We start from the raw sequence: 22,576 nt of genomic DNA on the forward strand, positions 1-22,576 counted from the left end.
GTGGTCACAGTGCGCATGCGCAGATTTTGAACGCTCCTCCTCACATAGTTTGTGCAATTAAAAGTAAATTACATTCACCTTATTACAGATAGGTAGGTGTTGCCAATTGGAAAAGGCAGTCTCCAGCCCTTTATACACCGTAAATCTCTCCCGGTTAAAAAAGACCACAAAATGAAACTTACTATCAAAATCAAATCTTCACTTTATACATTATATGCATTATAACCAGAAAAAGTAAATAGTGAAAAGATATTGTGCTAGAATCATTACTGTTAAACACACCACGGGAGAAGAAAAGGTTCAAATTTGTATTTTTTTCGCTTCAATAATCACAATAATAAATAATGAACTGTATGGCGGCCCATTATTAAACGTCAAAAATGCTAACACTATTTTCCAGAGCCAATTCCGAAATTGTGGGAGAAGTATTTTTTATTCCGACGGCCATCAAATACAACAGAAAATTCACCTGACACGTGGAAACTACTCTAAACGCACCAGCAGACGCAACAAAACAAACAACCAAAATTATGTGCATCTAACGCAATTTAATTTTAGTTTTTGTGTGTGCTGAATTTGTATGGAAGCTTATGGCATTCACCTTCAAAATAATAAAAGCCCTGGCCGTTTTTCAAATGTTTTTCTTTCTTTCTGCTGGCAGCCAGGCTCAGGGAAAAAAATGAATAAACACCAAAAAATAAATTTAAAAAACAAAGAAAATAAATTTCAAAAAAACAACCCTATGAAATAAATTCATTTGGAAAAATAAAGAATTATTTTGTCAAAGAACCCCCCTTAAAAAGGATTTGAAAAAGTTTTCAAAAAAGTAATTAATTAAAAAAACAACCCAAAAATAAATTAACTTTCAAAAAAGTATTTAAAAAATGAAAAAATAAACGAATTTTAAAAATGGCCAGGCATTTTTATTTTTTATTTTGAGGTGAATGCAATAAGCTTCCGTAACTTAAAAGTATTCAAAACTATTTCTCCCATAGACGGGTAACTGATACAACTGTATTTTTCAATACTATGAATATTTTTTGGAGACAGAGGAGTAAATATCTAAAATATAGCATGGTAAAATTGCCCAAGAAGTGTTCATCATTCAAGATGGTGTCACTGATGTAAAAAAATTAAAAACCTAACATTTTTCAAATGTGTCATTGATTAGCAATTACATTTGATTAGCTATGACATTATCAGAAACATAAATAGTGACCAAATATCTCAAATGAAATGCCATTTTGTCACCATGTGAATATACAATACTGATGGGAAATAATATAATGGGATAGAATATAGAACTTTAAACGCTGTTGACTTACTGTGTATTCAGTCTCGACTGAAAAAATGGATGAAAAATTGGGTTATATTTTAGCTACATGGAAGCAATGGTTTGTCATTGTGAGGACTGTTGAAGCAATTTGCTTTAGCATTTTTCAGCTACTACTCTTGCTGGCTACTGCTTTCTTTTTTTAAACTTTCACCAGACACGACCTTTCATTAAGTCCAGATATTCTAAGAGTGAAAAAGCCTCTCCTGTGTAAAAAAACGAACAAAAAAAACATTATCTGAACCACTTCATCCATTTATTAGTCAGTCGTTCAATTCAAAGGGGGGGAAAGCAGAGTACGTATCTACTTAAAAACAATGTGAAATGTTTATATATAAGAATGTTGACAATGCAGAGCAATTTTCAGTGCTTCCATAAAGTATGTACATTATGTTAGTGCTTATGTCTTTCCCCATTCTGTCTTATATAAGATTTAGTTAGCAGTATTTTCCACATGGTGAGGTCAATTAATGTAATCTAACAACGATCCAAATCCCCACATCTAACTAGTATATGGTTTGACTGTCTAAAGGCAGTTCCAATGTATAAATATGCTGCTAAATGGCTGAGTTGTTTTTGTGCACCCATATGCTTAATGTAATACAGAAAAGGCATATAAAATACATTCCCTTCATGTCCCCACGGAATGGGTTTTGTTGAGTGCAGTGATAATTAAAAAAAAGAAAGATAGGGAATTTGAGCATTCAGTTAGTCGTAACACATTCATTGTTCTTCTATCTCAAGAGTGAAAGTCTCCATAGGACGTTTGCTTAGGGCCTTGATGTCATCCAATAGACTGGTGGGGGTCAGAATGTGTGAAGATCCTAGAGTTGGAAAAACACAACCAACATTTAGTCAGACTTCAATCACTATATTCATTCATTCATTCATTTTCCGAGCCACTTATTCTCATGAGGATTGCCGGGGTGCTGGAGGCTATCCCAGTGAACAATGAGGAAAAAGGCAGACTAGACCCTGAATCGGTTGCCAACCAATCACAGAATAAATCACAAAATAAATGAGAACAATTAGCGATGTACATGATTCCTTCCACTCTTGCTCGTTTTGTGTTTTTGCTGCTTTTCTGTCTTAATGATATGATTTGGTGATTCTTAATGATCCAATTTACTTTGATTTGCTTTGTACTTTTAGCTTTTGCTTTGTTGTTCTGCAGCCTTTGCAACTGTACTGTCTAATTTATAACTATGCCTTTTCTTGCTACTGTCACAATGAAATTTCCTGAATACGGGATGAATAAAGTTATCCAATCCAATCCAATCAACTAGTGGAAATACACAAAATATCATGTGCAATTATTTTGAAGTGGAATCCACAAGAAAAGAAAAAAAGAATAGCATTATAGTGCAATCTGGCATACATTCTCACCTATGATAACCTGGCAGGATTTGACAGCTTGTGTGACCTCATAGGCACAACGCATCTCAGAGTAGCTGATTCCTCCAATGACAAAGATGATGAGGCGTGAGCCTGTCCGCCGTTCGTCCTGAGCGCTGGATTTGTGCTTATGACGTGCACTGTAAGGACATGAAGACCAATGTGTAAATTAAATAATGTAAAGTGAACCAACCACCATTTGCATCACATTCAGCTCTTCACTCAGTTTCACCAAAAGAGTACTGTATTTATTCGAGTATAAACCGCATAATCTTCGTCAAGTTTATAGGCGAGGGTAAAATAAAAAATGTTGCTCCAGAGAAACGCTAGCGGGGCAGCCGCTCACTCGAGTCCGCCCAGGAAACGCTATCCTCGCTCAAGAAGAATGATATCAATTGTTTGGTGAATCTGATGATGATGAATCAGACTCTGGAAAACGTTAAATATTATGATCATGAATTAGGTTTTAAGGATTTAAAATTGTAAATTCCATTTGAGAATTGTGTTCATACTGGTAGTTTGTTTTATCAGCTTTCCATAGCATGTGAATAAATGTTTTGTCATAGCGACATGTTTTCAGCATTTGCCAGTTACCAGTACCGGTGCAAAACATGGTGTGAGCTGAGAAAAAGTGGGGGGAAAAATAACATATCAATTTTTACTTACAAATTATGGGTGTGCGTTATACTCAAATAAATATGGTAAGTCACATTTGCCACTAGTGAAGAGCAGCATGATTAAAAAAATACAAATAAAAAGCAGTCCACCATTCAGACAAGATCCTAGTGAGGGGATTCTTAAACCTTTAAAGCGAAAGCCCCAGATTGCCAGTGACAGTAATGGTATCTGGTTAACAACCTAATCATAGCAAGATACTCAACATAAGCGCTAATTTGTACTCATGAAAAGAAAAAAAAGAGGGTTCAATGTATTCTATTTAGAAATTTGTGACACTGTGCACAATGTAAGGAACCTAAAACACTAGAGGGCGACAATGACCACATTTACAAGGACAATATTGCTATCCTTCACCACTTCGTGGCTTTTATAGTGTGCCTCCCATCACCACCCAGGATCTAGCTTTCTCTGGCCCTGAGGAAAAAAACTAGGGCTGAAAGCATTTGGCAACCTAAAAGTGGCACTACAAATAACTGTTAGCCTTTCGTGACCAGCCAGAAGAACCACACCACCATTAAGGTCTGCTCGCAGGCATCGTCAAACATCGTGCTTTTTTCTTTTCCTAAACCAACCTGACAGCCCCGGAGCCATTCCAAGCAGTTGGGCACTCAGATTGATGCGGCCATTCCCTTGTTTCCAGTTTGTTCTCCACAGCATCCTGAAACCCCCCCAAAAAACAGGTTTTAGTTCTTTTTTTTTTCTTCCTAAAAAAGCTTAAAGGCGAAATTATACACATGAAGACAGTCTTATGTGTCAACACAATGAAAGACAAAGAAGACCCACATTATTGGTTGTTATTTTATTTTCATTTTTTAAATTACTAAAGCAAATTGTAACCCCTGCGAAGGATCGGGTAAATCTTTCCGCAATATATGATTTTCTCTTGTGCGCCTATAAGCCATACCCTTGATTCAGTAAAGATTTTTTTAGTTACAAATCGGCTTATATGCGAGAAAATACGTTACTTTAGGAAATAGCTAATTTTTCAGGATTGTAATAGATCTTAAAAATTGCTCAACATAATATTAAGGGAAAAGGTAATGTAATTTCTTAATGAAATGCTTGGCTTGGTTTCCTTTCACCATTACTTAACATTTAAGAGAGTTCTATTTAAGTTCCTATCCTGCGGTGGAATGACATTTTTGCATCCTATATTCCCAATATAAAGTAATTTGCATCAGTTTTATCGACAGGAGTCAAGAAAATTGAAAGAGAATTTCAATTTCTAATTTTACCTTACGTTTTACCTTTCGTTGCCAAAAGTTTAGCCCAACCCACCAACCATGAATATCTTCTGATTCAGGTAAAATAGCATAAAAACAATACAACAAATTAATTATTCTATGTAATTTACATCTAATATTATTTCAATATAATGTCCTATTACACCGAAAATAAGTAATTTTTTAACATTGCAATATATATCGCAAACACCCCTCCCTCCAAAAATTGTGATATCAGTGTTTTTCAATATCGTTAAGTCCTAATCTGGATCGAAATGTATACAGGCTGTTCGAAAATTTAAAATACTACTTAAAATTTGTTCCTATTTTAATCGTTTTTTGTGTGTGTGTGCGTGCGTGCGTGCGTGCGTGCGTGCGTGCGTGCGTGCGTGCGTGCGTGCGTGCGTGCGTGCATGCATGTATATTCTAGGATGTATGGGAATTACATAGTTTTTTTTCTCATTGGTTCAAAATTTAAGTCCTCAAATATGGCTGGACATCCTAAACTACAAGAACTTGCTCAGTTAGCGACAATTTATGAAGTTTAGAGATTTGTTGTTCAAGTGCAAAAATGCTCAAGGACCATAAAAGAAACACATGCTCAAGTTGACGCTAAGAATATCAAGAATTGTTATCCGAAACTCGTCACGACGGGATTTATGGCCAGTAGCTCGGCACATTCCAGTAGTGTAATAAGTCCAGCTATTTTGCAGGGCTTTCAAGTTTTAAACAAAATAATCTATTTGAAAAGAAAACAAAGACAGATATAAATCCAATGCATCATGGAACCGACACAAAACAATTAGGAATATTTTTCAGACATATGAATAATCTAAAGTATTTCAAAATAGGGAATTACTTTAACAACACCCTATAGTTAGTTATGATGCAGAATTTTGTAGCATCCAGGTTGTTCTAAAATAAACTTCATGGTGCGAATATTTTGTTTCTGTAAAAGATAGATAGCTTCAAAACCATTCCCTCAATTTTCTTACTGACCTCCATGACATCCTTTATGCCAGGAGTCCATCTGGAAAGATTGTACGTCTCTTCCTGAGAACGGTCACGCCTGGTAGATTTACGTGAGAAAAAACTGGGCTGAAATTAAAAGCAAAATAGGATATAATTGAGAATCAAAGCAGAATGACATTCCAAAACAAATGCTAGTTCTGCTTTTACGATTTTCTTCTTTAGAAGAATCTCATATGTGATTAAGTGTTGCAAACATTAAATCAAGTAAATTTGATCATTCACATACATGTGTGATGATGGGTACTCCAAGTTCTTTCCAGTTCAAGATAACTTCCCTTTCGTCTTCAATCTTCACATGCTGGATGAGTTTATTCAAATTCTCCTCTGTTGTTCCTGTTGACACATGAGAAAGTATAGTTTCCAACTCAGCTGAATAGTAATTTTTACTTTTTCACTTCAATTTTGTTCTGATGAGAAAAAAAGTATTTTGTTTTAACTCAACCCCCCAAAAATATTACATTAAAAAATGACTGCTGACATAATTTGAACAAGAGAGCCATTGGGGTACAGATTCAAAATGAACAGCGATTCACGACTGGGGAAAAAAAACTAAAAATCTTTGTTTGTATATCTTTCACTTGACCTTTGCTTACATTAGCTACATTGAATATTGCGTTTTTACTTTTCAAATAAATATAGATTTTTTTTCAAGTGATAACAAAAATATTCTCTGATTTCTGTAGTCTGATCTTTCATTGACGGCAGTAGAATTCATTGAAATGCCATCAGGGTGAGAAACACAAAGTTGATACATACGATTGGTATTAGCAGGCCCCTCAGAACTATGTGGGCCTGAATTTTGAGACCTCTGGTTTCACATGGCACTCTGCTTTGGATTTCTGCTTTCCCATAACATATAGGGGAATGTAATAAAGATGGCACTAGATTTTTTTGTTTGTTTCATCTCTAGATAATGTACCATTTACACTGAAGATGTAAAGCAGCACAGCTCTGATCTTGTCATAAGTGCTGTATTGGTTCAGCAGTACTGGCAACAGAGTTCTCATGGGATCCTTCACTTTCACCCCATCAACGTCTGAGCCAACTGCAAGGTCCTACACAGTGATGCAAAGATAAAATATTAACATGGACATGGGATGAATAACACTTTTTAAATTAAGACAAACAAACTAATCCAAACATTTCTTTAAAATAGAAGAGCACACTCAGACAAACCTGCTCAGCTTTGCAGAGTTTCTCAACATATTGGGAAAAAAGTTTCATGCAGTCTTCAGCCAATTGCAGGTGAACGGTTTTCTAGCATTCAGAGAATTGGCACAAAAATTAAAGAGTGACTTTTTTTAAGAATGAAGAAGCAACATCAAATTATACATAAAGCAAATTAATTAACATTTAATTAATGTTCAAGATACACAACGGATGATAATAATGCAGGATTGGACCTCAAGCAGGTTTTTAGCTAGCCATCACAATGATTGCTCACACCTCCTAGCGTTATTCATTACGATGATAAACCAGAACTACGCTGCAGGCTAACCTTAAAATAAAACCGCACTATACTCAGCCTTAATTTCACATCCCGCAAAGGGCAGCAATTAGTTAGATAACTGTGTTTTGTCTGCAAAAAGGGGGGTTAGTTCTCCTGAAAGATCTCCAAATGAATAAATGAAATAAGAGTTCCCATAATAAAATACCCCTGTTTCATTTATCCATGCTTAACAGTTGAATGACAGTTAAAGGCTACAGGTGAAACTAAATTCTCTTAAATGTAAAAAATATATTGTTATGTTACGAGAAAACAGGAACCACACCAATTTATTGTGATCAATAGAGTGTATTGGATTACAAAACGTTAGGAATGCAGTACCGGAGAGGTGCAAGTAATGCAACAATGACGTACCTGTGTCAGCTGTTTCCGGAAGGAAGGCATTTTTTTCATCATTTGAGCCAAATTGCTGATGGTGATCTGAAAATGAATTAATAAATATTTTTTAACACCAATAATTAAACAGTAAAATATTTACCACCACATACAATCAAAATGTTTGAATTAATTTTGCACCGCTAGATCAGCTGTATAGTGGAGTACTAATAAAACAAATATCAAATCCATAACGTATTTTTACACCAATAGGGTGCACTTAAAATTTTAAAATGGAGAGGATGCCCAATCAGTCGCCGCGCCTTGTTTATGCGCTAAATTCAAAATTTTATATGACATTAACCCATTGACTGACTGGTTTCATTTCTTGCCAACACGCTACTTATTGCAATCAACCCAGAGGACATTCAGCCTAAAAATAGCCTCCCCACGGATTCTAAGCATTAAGGTAAATTCATTCAAAACATCCCAGACGAGTGGCAAGGCAGTTGACTCCTGTGTGCTCGTAGGGATTTTAATCCTCCATACAAAGATGGCAAGCAGCGTCACATGAGTTACGTGACGATTTGGAATGGATTGTCAATGCCTGGGCATTACAAAACCACGCAGCGACAACGCTGACCCTAACAATGAGATGAAACCCAGCATTGTTGGTGAACTCACCCACTTGGCTGAACTCTTTGTCGGATACAGAAGATGAGGACATAGACAGATTTGTAGATGTTTGAATACTTTGACTTATATTTTCGCGAATACACATTAGGTCAATAAAAGAAAATCAAACTCGGGTTTTGCTCCTGTTGCCTTTTTTAGCATGCATATTAACGTCTGTGTCATGCTAGCACAACCGTTGCAGCGCGTCCTTTGAAACGAAGCACCTTTATTATTGACCCAAAAAACAGAAAATACACCCTCAACTGAGACGGACGGCGCCCTTTCAGGCGGTGCGTCGTATAGGTGTGAAAATACGGTAGATATAGGTCGCACTGATAATTAGATTTAGCATGTGTGGCTAATTCAGTGTCAGGTAGGTAAAAACATTGCACTTAATTTTACCTTCCCGTCTGGTTGTTTCTTGCTGGCACATATTTCCTTAACCATCTTTGGAATTTGCCTGTTTTAGGGAGATATTTCATGTTCAGTTTGTGTCTACGCCATCAGCCGTACAACATGTAAAAGCTCACACTTATTTGACAAACGTACTCAGAAACCTCAGCAATGTGTTTGTGCCTCAGCTTAACCCACAGCATGTCATCCTCATTCAGGATGGCCTGCTTTTCTGAACCATCTTTGGATTTGTACCTGCCAACATAAAGGTGTGTGTTGTCAAACGCATTAAACATAATTGCGTGTCTGCACACAATTGTCTTTTTATAAGTCAATAAAAAACTTGTTGCAGCATATAACATGAAGAGGTACATTACTTGTACGTGGCATTCTGGATATCAATGAGATCACAGGCCATGGCTTGGTATGTAAGCTCATGCAGAATAGGACTGACGGGGTCAAAGCCTCTTTCAACAATAAGGAGCTGGGCCTGAGTCTTTTCCTTGAAAGATCATACACGAACAAAAATAAAAACCACATTTCGTAAAAACAAAAGCAACTGAAATCAATGGCAAGGATTTTTAAAAACATTCTAACAATAATTGAAGCCAATTGAGTAACAATAAGTAAAAATGTATCACAATGTACTGTACAGTCATACCTCTAATTAAGAAATAAATAGGTTCCAGAACTTTATTTCGTAAGTTGAACACTTCGTAAGTAGAGCAGTACTTTATATGTAAATACTCTAATTCGTTCCACGGTCCCCACAAAACTATTAACTAAACGCTTAAAAATTCATCAAAGTCGCAATTTTGTAGGGTGTGTGAAGAAACACAAAAATGAGAGAAAATGATCATAACATTATTTAATAACCCATTAAATTGAATGAACATGCAAAATCTATTTTCGTGTCAGGAAGCCAACGTTAGGCAACAGAGGCAGAGAGCAAATGAACTCATGCACACATCTTTCATTCTGGATCATTTCATGCTGGAGCCTATCCCAGCTGAATTCGGGCCAGAGGCAGGAGGCACCCTGAATCGGTGGCCCGCCGATCGTAGGGCACGAGGAGACACAACCATTCATGCTCACACTCAACGTCCTCCTTACTGACCACAAGCCCCATCGCCTGCCTCCGCGACACAATTTTGCCCACTGCAGTTCAGCTTTAGGCTCGACTGCGAGTTCTTTGAAGGCACTCGGCGGCCACAACTTCCTCCAAGCATAAGTTTAAGCAGACAACAGCAGTCAAAGAAACATGGAGGGTTGGTGTGAGACAGCCAATGAGAGCCCAGTAGAGTGTAGTGAAGTTCTAAAGTGAGAATCAACGCATCCGCGACAAGATTTTCAAAATAAAATAACGGATAAGGAAATGCATGTACTTTTTGGGAGATTTTGTAACTTGGATCTTTCTCGAATTTTTAGGCACTCATTTACATATAAAAAGCTTTCGTAACCTGAACATTTTGTACTTAGAGGCATTTGTAAATAGAAGTATGACTGTATTTCAAAAACTCATCTTGTCAACATTCTCAGTGAAGTAAACTGTATAGGATGTCTGACCTTTTTCTTGTTACTGTCATCCATCTCATAGTGTCTGGACAATTTGTTGTCCACCAATTCTGCCAGTGTCTTAGCGTACTCCATGTTGGGGTCTCTAGTGGGAAAATACTTGACGTAAGTTTTCACTGTTAAAATCAACATACTGGAAAAGTAAGTTATCAAATACTGTTTCAGAACAAGCTTTTCCCATCTAAATATAGTCCTAGTGTACTTTTTGTATCGGACTCCTGGGTATTCGTCCAACGTGGCGCAGAGCGCGACCAGTTGATCTGCAAGTGCTTCCAGTGTCCTTTTTCTGTCCTGGCTGTGGGGACTGTAGATGCTCTGAAAGGCTCCAGGATTATCACACGTGAACACCTGTAAAGCATTCAATGTTCGGATTTTTCACTTCTTTACTATTTATTTACAACTACCACTATCCTTGGGGATTATACTTTGTCTAGGTAACAAAACAAAATGTCAACACTACCCTGAAAAAAATAATATTTTATATGTTAAACAAGTTAACTAAATCAGACTTAAAAAATAAAAAAAATCAGGGATTATTTACTAGATTACCTAAAATAAATCTGTAAAAATAATAAAAAATCTGACTGTAAAATATATTTGTCGACTCCGTGTAACATTTTTCCATGAAGCATAAAGACCCAGTAAAGTGACATGTACCGTGAGCAGCAAAGAATATTATTACCAATCCTGCTGATTTTGAAAATCGACAAGTATATAAAATAAAGCTATAATATCATGAAAAATTGAGCCTGTCTTCCAATTTTGTAACTGGGTGGACTGGGAAATATCATAAGCACACCAGGCTTGATCCGATGATTGCAAGTGTGGTGAACACCAAGCAATTGGCATTCCTAAAAGAAAACATACCTGTGCCTCGTGCGGCATAAAGGACATGTTTATTTCTTTGCAAATCCTAATGTGCTTTGCACAGTACAGCTTCATATTGTTGAATAGGTCATCAGGGCAGTCTGAGGGGTAAATAATTGATATTTCCATTAAACTATCAGGGGAAAAAGTATGTTTTAGTGATGGTGTATCATGAGCTTTAATGAGTTACTTACAGTCAGTGAAATAAACATATGCTGCTTTGTACTTGGGTTTAGGCTTGAAATCCGCAATGAATGCATCTACTGACTGTAAAGATAGAGGATAAATTAAAATGTGATACAGTGTAATACAATACACTGTTTGAGATTAAGGAGCACTATACCTGAGCTGTTGGTGTGATAAAGTAGATGGCCTTCATTTCCAGAACAGGCTCTCTGTTTTTGTAAAGGTCCTCCACAACTAAAAAATTGATGTTTATGTTATCTGCTGATGCCACACACATCGTAAAAAACCTAGCAGAGAAAACTATTCCAACTTTACTGTATTATTGTTACCTTTCCGCAACGCACACCTCATGTTTAAACTGTATTAGCAAGAGGTGAGTATTAGCTGAAAGTTTGATGCCTGCATTGATATGTATGCCCGCTAAAACAGTAATGAAGCAGCTATTTAGCCCCTCCCTTCACCCACTAACCGAGAATATATGTAGTATTTTGGATGTGGGAAGTAAATCGGATTTAAGAATTGTGAGCTGTAACAGTAACTATTTGTAGCACTTAATAATACATACAGCATCTAAGCATCTCCTTGTGCAAAGTGCGCTGAATAGTTGAACAATGCACAATGACAGCATCTGCAACAAGATTATGTTTTAGCTTTTTGCAGCTAGTCAGTGTTTAGTTAGTTTGACTTAGTAGTGTCCGGATCCGAAAATCAGTATTGGCACCGAATACAGCTATTTTTGGAGTGTCGGATAGTATCGAATGTGTTCCTAAGATAAGATACAATCCCGTATTCATGTGTTATAAGTGCTACTTATCTTTAGAAACTAATCTCACTAATTCTCACCATCCTTCGCCTCAGGTGGTCTGAGATTTTTCTGAATTTTTTTTATCTATCTTTTGCATCCTTCTCCGAAACCATGATGTTAAACACTCCTGTCAAACACTTTTCAGATCATTTGAGAGTTGTTTTGAGGCACCCATCGTGGCACTCTCCAGAGAAGGAGCAAAGCGGAATAACACCCACAAATGGCCATCTGAAATGCAAGTTATCATGATTGGCATTACCACTGTATGTCATACAGTGGTAATACATACAGTGTATGTAGGTTAAGGATCAAAAAGCCTACCAATAAAAATTTGTGTTCCAATAACTGTTACTGAAGATATTCAGATCAAAAGACTACAAGAGTGCAAAAATATTCATCTGGCTTCTTTTGTCTTACTAATGATTGCACTTTCTGTAACTCTGAAATTAACTTTTTTTCCACTTCTCAAATATTACTGTGATTGTCTGCTATATGCTATATGTACTTAACTGGAATTCCTCATTCATACAACCAATGATTTATAAATGGAGATTTTCATGGGTGCCAAAACTTTTGAAACAAACGCAAGTTCCGTTCATGGTGACGCCCAGAATGGATAGTTAAACAAAACAAAATAAACGTACTTGTTATTTTTTCTGACATGAGGTCCGACATTTTGCAGCATGATGACAGCAGCTTGGTGGTGAACTGGTCCAAGATCAATATCTAAAAAGATATTCAAGGGGTTAATGGGTTTTAAGTTGCTTATCGAGGCGGACTCAACACAAAAATTTGAAATCTAAGGGCTGTCTTAACTAGGGATGCAGCGATAAATAGACCCTTAAATGATTATCAAATATTTTTTTAACTGAAAAACTATTCAAATCCTGTATTCGACCTGCTTAACAGTGAACTGATTTCTGTTATCCTAAATGAAAGCAGTTTTATTGATATTTGTTAAATTCATCATTTGTGTTGGAAAATTCATGCTCACACTCATACCAAGGCACAATTTAGAGTGTTCAACCAGCCTATGCTGTATGTTTTGGGGATGTAGGAGGAAACCAGAGTACCCAGAGAAAACCCAAACAAATCTAGAAGAACATGCAAACTACACACAGGAAGGTCTGACCTGGAATCAAACCATCGATCTCAGAACTCTGAGGCCGACACGCTAACCACTCGGCCAACGGACCGCCCTGAGTGCTGGTTAAAACAGTTAATTGGCACTTGCATAGCCTCTTCTTGTCGAAGCCAGTGGATATCCCTAATTGTTCAGTCTCTCTCAACACCCGTGGTTATAATTAAATTATCCCTTTTAGCAGGAATTAGCATCAGATGGAGCACTGTTTGTTGATTAAACACCCCAAAGTTTATTTTTTATTTTTTCAAGTCTGACTAAGCATCTAGCCCAGGGATGAGCAAACCGGTCCCCGAGGGCCGCTGTGGGTGCAGGTTTTTGTTCCAACCAATATAGCACAGACAGTTTAACCAATGAGATTTCTGCAGAAAACAAAAAGCACCGGACCGCAATCCACTGATTGACTTGTAGGACACAAGATTGGTGAAAAGGTGCCCTCTCAATGGGTTGGAATGAAAACCCGCACGCACTGCAGCCCTTTGTGGAATAGTTTGCCCACACCTGGTCTAGCCAGATTTGTTGACACTAGAGACCGAAAGCCTAGTCGTGGCAATATAACTATCTATCTAAACATCCATGGTTAGTTGACTACTACTTAAGTATGTTGACTACTACTACTAATTTACTATGTTGACTACTACTTATTTATTATGTTGACTATTACTTATTTATTATGTTGACTACTTATTTGCTACTTATTGATTATTTATTATTATTATTTATTGATTATGTATCTGTTCGATTGTTTGTTGCTATTTGTGCACTTCCCTACATATTTATGTTGTTGACTACTTATTTATTGATTATTTATTTATTATTGTTGTTATTGATTGTTTATTTGTTGTTGTCATTGTGCAGTTTGTGGTGAGGCTTTAAATCTCATTATAATTGTATACGTCAATAAAAACATTCAATTCAATAGTTGGTTCTTTTTTAGGGGGATCAATTGTCTTCTCTTAACAACAGTTCAGTAGGCACATCATAAAACTTGCTTTCTCTCAAAATTGGAAGGCTACTATTATGTAAAGATGCCACTTGTAGAGTCTACTACCAGGATAGGTTTGACAATACACGAGTGTCATTTTAATTATATTAGGAAAGAGAGAAATTGAAGGCATACCAGGTGGCAATATCAGAAAACGGCAGGCCACAGAGTGAAATTAATGGAGTCGCTGGAGATGATGATTCTTATTTTTAACAGAACACGTGAAGCCAACAAATAAATCCAAAAATAAGCCACTTCATGAAAAAAGCTGCGTGGTTCAAATGGAGAGAAAAAAGTAGCGGCTTGTAGTACAAGAATTACAGTAGACATCCATCAAAATAATTGTTTTTGGAAGCCTTTATCTTAACAAAAAAAAAACAAGACAAAGTTACTAACCTTCCATACTTCAGATTTTCTGCAATCTTCAAGTATTGTTTCTTTAATTCCTATAAAAAGGAAATGGAAAAGTGTCAGAAATGTAGTCCTGGTATGGGCAAATTAAAACAGAAACACTGCTAGCTCACTGAGCCAAATAGTATTGTATATTACTGACTTTATTAGTTAGTATTTGGCAAATACTAACTAATAATGTCACACAAATATTTAATTTTGTTTTAACAGAGAAAATGAAGATAGGCTGGCCTATTCTTGGGCCTAGCTCAGTGAAAATAAAGTGTTAATCACTTCAAAAGTACAAGTAGAAGATTGATTAAGAAACATATTGTAGACAATTGTTTTAGCTATTCTTAAATCCGGTTAAGTAAAGAGTGCCGTTTGACATGCAGTCACAATAATAACATGATGGTTGGAATATTTTATGCCACAGGTGCAAGACCCAACCCACCACATGATTGATTTAACATGGTTCATTAAAGCAAAGCATGTTTATGCAAAAAAATCTATCTAAAGTAAAAATGTGAAGTCCCACATACTTTTCGAATTTTAATTTTAAAACCGGTAATTATCAATTTACCTGTTCCATTTATGTGATTTCAATTTATTTAATAAGGGACAGCACATATTAACGAACATACTTATATTCATGTTAATGAACATACATATGTAAATGTGTAAGATTGTGGCCGAGGGCTAATTTCCATCTTTAGTCCCTTGTGTAGGTTGAAGATAAGAGACTGTCTGCAGTAAATATATATGGCAGGGGTCCCCAAACCAGTCCTCGAGGGCTGCTGTGAGTGCAGGTTTTTGTTCCAACCGATCCAGCAGACACTTTGACCAATGAGATTTCTGCAGAAAATAAGAAGCACCTGACTGCAATCTACTGATTGCACTTGTAGGTCACCAGATTGGTGAAAAGGTGTCCTCTTCCTGAGTTGGAATGAAAACCTGCACCAACTGAAATCCGTTGAGGAATAGTTTGGAGACCATTGAATATGGCAATAGTATGATTTTCCTGACATGAGACAGCATTGGTACATCTGGTACATACAGTACAACTAACTAATGTTGTGGCTGGTGAGCGTTTCAGAATGATTTTTGTTAATTGTGATGGAAGTTGAACATGACGAGTCCCTCAATGAAACCCTTGTATACGACATGAGGTGTGGCTTCAGACAAATTGATTGTTGACCCCATTTTGGACTGACAGTTGTCCTAGACGACAAAAACCAAAGTGATTGCGTGAGAAGTTGTTAGCTGTAAATGTTTTGTTAGACATCAGTGTTTCTATGTTTATACGCCCAACCGAGTTTTCACAACGCCATGAAAGTTGACGCCAATTGTTACGGACCAATGCAAAGGCTTAGATGTACTTTGCTGAAATGTATACTATACTTACGCACAGCTGTTCACTTTAAAAGTACAACGAACCACTGACACTGTTATCAAACTTACTTTTCCAAACTATTCTTTTCAGTCCATTCTCTGGACCAGTTGCCATCTTGACTTTTTTCGCCTCTGTGCCTCTTCCTGTCTCGTCTGCGTGAGTTTAGAATAAAGCCAAACATTACCACTTCCGGTATAAAATCCGGTTGCAAAAATACACATACGTGTAAGAGAAAATTTAGCAAACATGTGGCATTTTTATTTAAATGGACAATTTCAGTTTTGTTGTATTACATATATGTTTATAAAGATAATTTGTATCTCCTTTTATTATTATTTTATTTATTTTATTTATGTTTTATTTGTTTTAGTGCATATTAAACATCTTTTATTTCTCCCGGTTCCACCTTATAAGCTTGTAGCTCCACTATACCGGTGCGGGAAATTTGTAATATTGTAATATTCCAAGATAATTTTAAAATATTTACTACGTGATTAAAATTGAACTGTTACAAGGTTAAAATCTAAATATGATGAACAATAATTCATAGATTTTACTATTATAAGATTCAAATCGTATTACATACTATGGCATTAAAGTCATTATGTATCTTATTTTTGTAACGTGAACCGGAAGTTATTTGGCTTCAACTTTTGTCGACGTTAAATCTGTTAGAGCACATAACTACTCTTCGCGTAACGTTAGGATTAATTAATTAATTAATCTTCCATACTGCCCATCCTCGGCCCATCCTCGAAAGTAACCCAGCTGTCTTCGGGCGAAAGGCAGACGACACCCTAGACTGGTTCAGGCGTAGGGCACACAGAGAGACAGACAACCACAACCACACACTATATGACTTGTGGATTGCAATGTTTTATTATTGTACAAATGTTGGCTATGTTCACAAACCCAATGAAAAAAAAGTACAGAGGCGCTATATCACAGGCAGTGCACCGAAAAGACCTAAAGCAACTACCAGAGAAGTAAAGAATTGAATTGTGTTTTTTCCAACACTTGTTGGTGATATATCCTATTTTTGCCCTGGTAGGTGGTACAAACTGGTAAATTGTGTGGTTGTTGTGGTTGTTTTGTTGACAGTTTGGTGAAAAAAAATCTTCCATGAGTATTATTTGTAGCTATATAGCAGGTCAAATCAGCGACAGACCCTACTAGAGATGACATCTTAAGTCCAAACCCGAATTTCGGGTTGGGTTGGGCCTAGAATGTCAATCATTACTTCGGGTTTGGGTCGGGCCGGTCTTTATCTCTCGCTGAACAAAAAAGTAGTACATATACTAAAATGATGAGTGGTCTCTCTCCCTGACTTTTAAAAAATAAATATGTTTATAACAATGTATACTAAAATGAGGTGTGGATCCAAAACCAAGGATTACTTGTTATGAAATAAATAATTTGGATAAAATAGAGAAGGCGCTGTAATGTAATTGCAATTGGAGCCAAAGAGCCAGCATGCTCTGCACACGCCCTCTTAATTATCTTCGCCTCTGCAAATCCGCATCTATTTTGACTTGGAGCAAGAACTTAAGGATAAATTAAAGACTGGAGAACTGAAAATACAAACAAGCACCGATAATGAAGTTTGGTTCTTTTATGACTTTATTATGGGTGAACAGAAAAAAGTGATCAAATCTGCTGGGTCAAAAATATACATACAGTAGCGCTAATATTTGGTAACATGTCCCTTGGCCATTTTCACTTCAATTAGGCGCTTTTGGTAGCCATCCAAAAGATTCTGGAAAGCTTCTGGTTGAATCTTTGACCACTCCTCTTGACAGAATTGGTGCAGTTCAGTTAAATTTGATGGCTTTCTGACATGGACTTGTTTCTTCAGCATTGTCCACAAGTTCTCAATGGGGTTTAAGTCAGGACTTTGGGAAGGCCATTTGAAAACCTTAATTCTAGCCTGATTTAGCCATTCCATTGCCACTTTTGATGTGTGTTTGGGGTCATTGTCCTGTTGTAACACCCAACTGCGCCCAAGACCCAATATTCGGGCTGATGACTTTAGGTTATCTTAAAGAATTTGAAGGTAATCCTCCTTCTTCATTATCCCATTTACTCTCTGTAAAGCACCAGTTCTATTGGCAGGGAAACAGCCCCACAGCATAATACTACCACCACCGTGCTTGACGGTAGGCATGGTGTACTTGGGGTTAAAGGCCTCACCTTTTCTCCTCCAAACAGCTCAATTTTTGTTTCGTCTCACCACAGAACTTTCCTCCAGAAGGTCTTATCTTTTCCTTGTGATCAGCAGCAAACTTCAGTCGAGCCTTGAGGTGCCGCTTTTGGAGCAAGGGCTTCCTTCTTGCACGGCAGCCTCTCAGTCCATGGAGATGCAAAACACGCTTGACTGTGGACACTGACACATGTAATCCAGCAACTTCTAATTCTTGGCAGATCTGATTTTTGGTGATTCTCGGTTGAATCTTCACCCTCCTGACCAATTTTCTCTCAGCAGCAGGTGATCGCTTGCGTTTTCTTCCTGATCGTGGCAGTGACAAAACAGTGCCATGCAATTTATACTTACAAACAATTGTTTCCACTGTTGCTCTTGGGACCTGCAGCTGCTTTGAAATGGCTCCAAGTGACTTTCCTGACTTGTTCAAGTCAAGGATTCACTTTTTCAGATCCATGCTGAGCTCCTTTGACTTTCCCATTGTAGCGTCTGTGGGCGTTTGCATTCAATGAGCCCCATTTAAATGGCCTCAGAGAAGTCACCAGCTGTAGTCACTCATAATCACTCACAAGAAGTTAAGAGGCGATGCTATGAAGCTCATTTCACTGACACAACCTTCTAAGTCACCAAAATTGCTACATCGTGTTGCTGTATGTCAGTGGCGGTCCATGCATTTCCTAGTGACGCCTTCAGCAAAAACTATTTTATGGCTATAAAACCTCTACTGCAGCTACAGCTGCGACACATAAAAAAATAATCAATAATAACCTCATACAATTGAAATATTATTTTGGAATATGGCCATATTTTACTCACCAACAATCATTTTTAACTGTACACAATATCCATCCTCCTTTCTTTCTTCCTTCTTTTCTTTCACCATCGAAGCTAATGCTGAAAGTCAAGCCTATCCTGTCGTATTTTTGGCATACGTTTTTATTCGATTTAGTGCTGAAAATTTTCGTTCCTGGTTGTGACAGGCATGCTTGCTTTGGAGTTGTCCAACCTTTCTTAATGATGTCCAGCTTTTTTTTTCTTGAAAATGGCTTTAAGTCAACACAACAATATATAAGCTGCTTGTGCAGCTTGCTCCAGATACAGTTTGGTAGCTCTGGCTAGTCCACTCTATCACTAGCCAATCATAGTTGGTGAAAGCGATGACGTATCCCTACGCCTGCGAGAAGGCAATTACGTATCCCTACGCCTGCGAGAAGGCAATTACGTATCCCTACGCCTGCGAGAAGGCAATGACGTATCCCTACGCCTGCGAGAAGGCATTGTGGTGTTGCCAACTCGAAATCTGATTGGTTAAAGCAACAGTCTTATCAACGCTTGTTTAATGCAGCAGAGCCCGCAGAACTGATTGTGAAGGCCTTGAGGCAGATTTCTGACCCTGGCAACAAATAATAGCTGAAATGTGATTGGTTAAATGCTTCAATATGAAAACACACCTCTGGAAGCAGTGCAACCAGGGGGAAAGCAATAAAAGGAAACTAACAGACAATTTGGAATTATTTAATAAGTACTGATGGACAAAATATAATATATGCATCAGATATTTCTTAGGCCAGCAGAGAAGGCCTTGAAGACCCTGACGGCCTGCCACTGATACAATCTTACTTTGTCCTTGTATATCAGCGTTCCATGGTGTAATGGTTAGCACTCTGGACTTTGAATCCAGTGATCTGAGTTCAAGTCTTGGTGGAACCTGACAAGATATGCTACCTGCTGAAGCTAATTTAAAGGCAGCAGTCTCTGTTTCTTAAGTACAAAGCCTACCCATCCTATTTTCATGTAGTATTTCTTAGCATTCTGCATTCTCAGTCCATTGATCTGAGTTTAACTCCAAGACCAACCTAACATGTTGATGTTACCTGCACCAGCAAAGGAACAATGACAAACAGAATTTCTACGCTGTCAGAAAATAGATTATACAATCATATTTTTACCAGGATTCCATGGTGTAATGGTTAGGACTCTGGGCTCTGACTCCAGTGATCTGAGTTCAAGTCTCGGTGGATCCTGACATGATACGCTACCTGTAGGAGCTGAAGCACAATCAAAGGCAGCAGTTTCTATTGCGTAAGTACAAAGCCTACCCATCCTATTTTCAAGTAGTATTTCTTAGCATTCTGAATTCTCAATCCATTGATCAGAGTTACACTCCAAGACCAACCTAACATGTTGATGTTACCTGCACCAACAAATAAAAAATGACAAACAGGATTTCTACGCTGTCAGAAAATAGATTATACAATCTTACTTTGACTGCATATATCAGGGTTCCATGGTGTAATGGTTAGCATTCTGGGCTCTGAATCCAGCAATCTGAGTTCAAGTCTCAGTGGAACCTGACAAGATATGCTACCTGTAGGAGCTGAAGCACATTTAAAGGCAGCAATTTCTATTACGTAAGTACAAAGGCTACCGACTGAGAATGAAGAATGCTAAGAAATACTATATGAAAATAGGATGGGTAGGCTTTGTACTTACGCAATAGAAACTGCTACCCTTGAATGTGCTTCAGCTCCTACAGGTAACATATCTTGTCAGGTTCCACCGAGACTTGAGCTCGGATCACTGGATTCAAAGCCCAGAGTGCTAACCATTACACCATGGAACCCTGATATACAAAGTTAAAGTAAGATTGTATAATCTTTTTTCTGACAGCGTAGCAATCCTGTTTGTCATTGTTTATTTGCTGGTGCAGGTAACATAAACATGTTAGGTTGGTCTTGGAGTTAAACTCAGATCAATGGATTGAGAATTCAGAATGCTAAGAAATACTACTTCAAAATAGAATGGGTAGGGTTTGTACTTACGCAATAGAAACTGCTGCCTTTGAATGTGCTTCAGCTCCTACATGTAGCATATCAGGTCAGGTTCCACCGAGACTTGAACTCGGATCACTGGGTTCAGAGCCCGAGTGCTAAACATTACACCATGGAACCCTGTTTGTCATTGTTTATTTGCTGGTGCAGGTAACATAAACATGTTAGGTTGGTCTTGGAGTTAACTCAGATCAATGGACTGAGAATGCAGAATGCTAAGAAATACTACATGAAAATAGGATAGGTAGGCTTTGTACTTACGCAATAGAAACTGCTGCCTTTGATTGTGCTATACAATCTTACTTTAACTTTGTATATCAGGGTTCCATGGTGTAATGGTTAGCACTCTGGACTCTGAATCCAGTGATCCGAGTTCAAGTCTCGGTGGAACCTGACAAGATATGTTACCTGTAGGAGCTGAAGCACATTCAAGGGCAGCAGTTTCTATTGCGTAAGTGCAAACCCTACCCATCCTATTTTCAAGTAGTATTTCTTAGCATTCTGCATTCTCATTCCATTGATCTGAGTTTAACTCCAAGACCAACCTAACATGTTGATGTTACCTGCACCAGCAAATGAACAATGACAAACAGAATTTCTACGCTGTCAGAAAATAGATTATACAATCTTACTTTAAATTTGTCTATCAGGGTTTCATGGTGTAATGGTTAGCGCTCTGGACTTTGAATCCAGTGATCCAAGTTCGAGTCTCGGTGGAACCTGACAAGATATGCTACCTGTAGGAGCTGAAGCACATTTAAAGGCAGCAATTTCTATTACGTAAGTACAAAGGCTACCCATCCTATTTTCATGTAGTATTTCTTAGCATTCTGAATTCTCAATCCATTGATCAGAGTTACACTCCAAGACCAACCTAACATGTTGATGTTACCTGCACCAACAAAAAAAAAATGACAAACAGGATTTCTACGCTGTCAGAAAATAGATTATACAATCTTACTTTGAGTGCATATATCAGGGTTCCATGGTGTAATGGTTAGCACTCTGGGCTCTGAATCCAGCAATCTGAGTTCGAGCCTCAGTGGAACCTAACATGCGTTGCAACCTCCATGAACTGAAGCACAGTTAATGTCTGCAGTTACTTTTAAGTGAGTTCAAACACAACCCATGCTATTTTCATGTAGTGTTTCTTACCATTGTGGATTCTGAATCCATTGATGAGTTTAACTCCAAGACCAACCTTACATAATGATGTTACCTGCACCAGCAAATGAACAATACCAAACAGGATTTCTACGCTGTCAGAAAATAGATTATACAATCTTACTTTAACTTTGTGTATCAGGGTTCCATGGTGTAATGGTTAGCACTCTGGACTTTGAATCCAGTGATCCAAGTTCGAGTCTCGGTGGAACCTGACAAGATATGCTACCTGTAGGAGCTGAAGCACATTTAAAGGCAGCAATTTCTATTACGTAAGTACAAAGGCTACCCATCCTATTTTCATGTAGTATTTCTTAGCATTCTGCATTCTCAGTCCATTGATCTGAGTTTAACTCCAAGACCAACCTAACATGTTGATGTTACCTGCACCAGCAAATGAACAATGACAAACAGAATTTCTACGCTGTCAGAAAATAGATTATACAATCATCTTTTGACCAGGGTTCCATGGTGTAATGTTTAGCACT

General features: G+C 37.5%; 1 protein-coding gene and 6 non-coding genes across 8 annotated transcripts; 5 read left to right on the plus strand and 2 right to left on the minus strand.

The window, feature by feature from the left end:
* Positions 1-1,577: 1,577 nt before the first annotated feature.
* Positions 1,578-16,090, minus strand: stxbp3 (syntaxin binding protein 3). Of its 2 annotated transcripts, none has more exons than XM_077607873.1 (19): positions 15,169-15,256; positions 14,507-14,556; positions 12,629-12,710; positions 11,337-11,413; positions 11,188-11,260; positions 10,994-11,094; positions 10,329-10,474; positions 10,118-10,211; positions 8,929-9,053; positions 8,708-8,806; positions 8,561-8,618; positions 7,523-7,588; positions 6,838-6,918; positions 6,581-6,716; positions 5,888-5,994; positions 5,629-5,727; positions 3,979-4,064; positions 2,720-2,868; positions 1,578-2,157 (listed from the first exon to the last, which is right to left on the minus strand). In XM_077607873.1, exons 3-19 carry the CDS (start codon positions 12,657-12,659, stop codon positions 2,057-2,059), a joined length of 1,629 nt encoding a protein of 542 aa, XP_077463999.1. In that variant the 5' UTR covers positions 12,660-12,710; positions 14,507-14,556; positions 15,169-15,256; the 3' UTR covers positions 1,578-2,056. The 2 variants fall into 2 exon arrangements, with proteins under 2 accessions (XP_077463999.1, XP_077463998.1); XM_077607872.1 differs by lacking the exon at positions 15,169-15,256 and adding an exon at positions 15,962-16,090 and having other exon boundaries at positions 1,579-2,157.
* A 4,284-nt stretch (positions 16,091-20,374) lies between these two features.
* On the plus strand, positions 20,375-20,446 carry trnaq-cug (transfer RNA glutamine (anticodon CUG)). Its single transcript has one exon. It is a non-coding gene; the product is annotated as a tRNA-Gln (tRNA).
* Positions 20,447-20,644: 198 nt separating this feature from the next.
* Positions 20,645-20,716, minus strand: trnaq-uug (transfer RNA glutamine (anticodon UUG)). Its single transcript has one exon. It is a non-coding gene; the product is annotated as a tRNA-Gln (tRNA).
* A 529-nt stretch (positions 20,717-21,245) lies between these two features.
* On the plus strand, positions 21,246-21,317 carry trnaq-cug (transfer RNA glutamine (anticodon CUG)). The gene has a single exon. It is a non-coding gene; the product is annotated as a tRNA-Gln (tRNA).
* Positions 21,318-21,574: 257 nt separating this feature from the next.
* trnaq-uug (transfer RNA glutamine (anticodon UUG)) lies at positions 21,575-21,646 on the plus strand. The gene has a single exon. It is a non-coding gene; the product is annotated as a tRNA-Gln (tRNA).
* Positions 21,647-21,903: 257 nt separating this feature from the next.
* Positions 21,904-21,975, plus strand: trnaq-cug (transfer RNA glutamine (anticodon CUG)). Its single transcript has one exon. It is a non-coding gene; the product is annotated as a tRNA-Gln (tRNA).
* Positions 21,976-22,230: 255 nt separating this feature from the next.
* trnaq-uug (transfer RNA glutamine (anticodon UUG)) lies at positions 22,231-22,302 on the plus strand. The gene has a single exon. It is a non-coding gene; the product is annotated as a tRNA-Gln (tRNA).
* Positions 22,303-22,576: the final 274 nt, after the last annotated feature.

This window comes from Stigmatopora argus, chromosome 8, assembly GCF_051989625.1.
Source record: "Stigmatopora argus isolate UIUO_Sarg chromosome 8, RoL_Sarg_1.0, whole genome shotgun sequence".
NCBI lineage: Eukaryota > Metazoa > Chordata > Actinopteri > Syngnathiformes > Syngnathidae > Stigmatopora > Stigmatopora argus.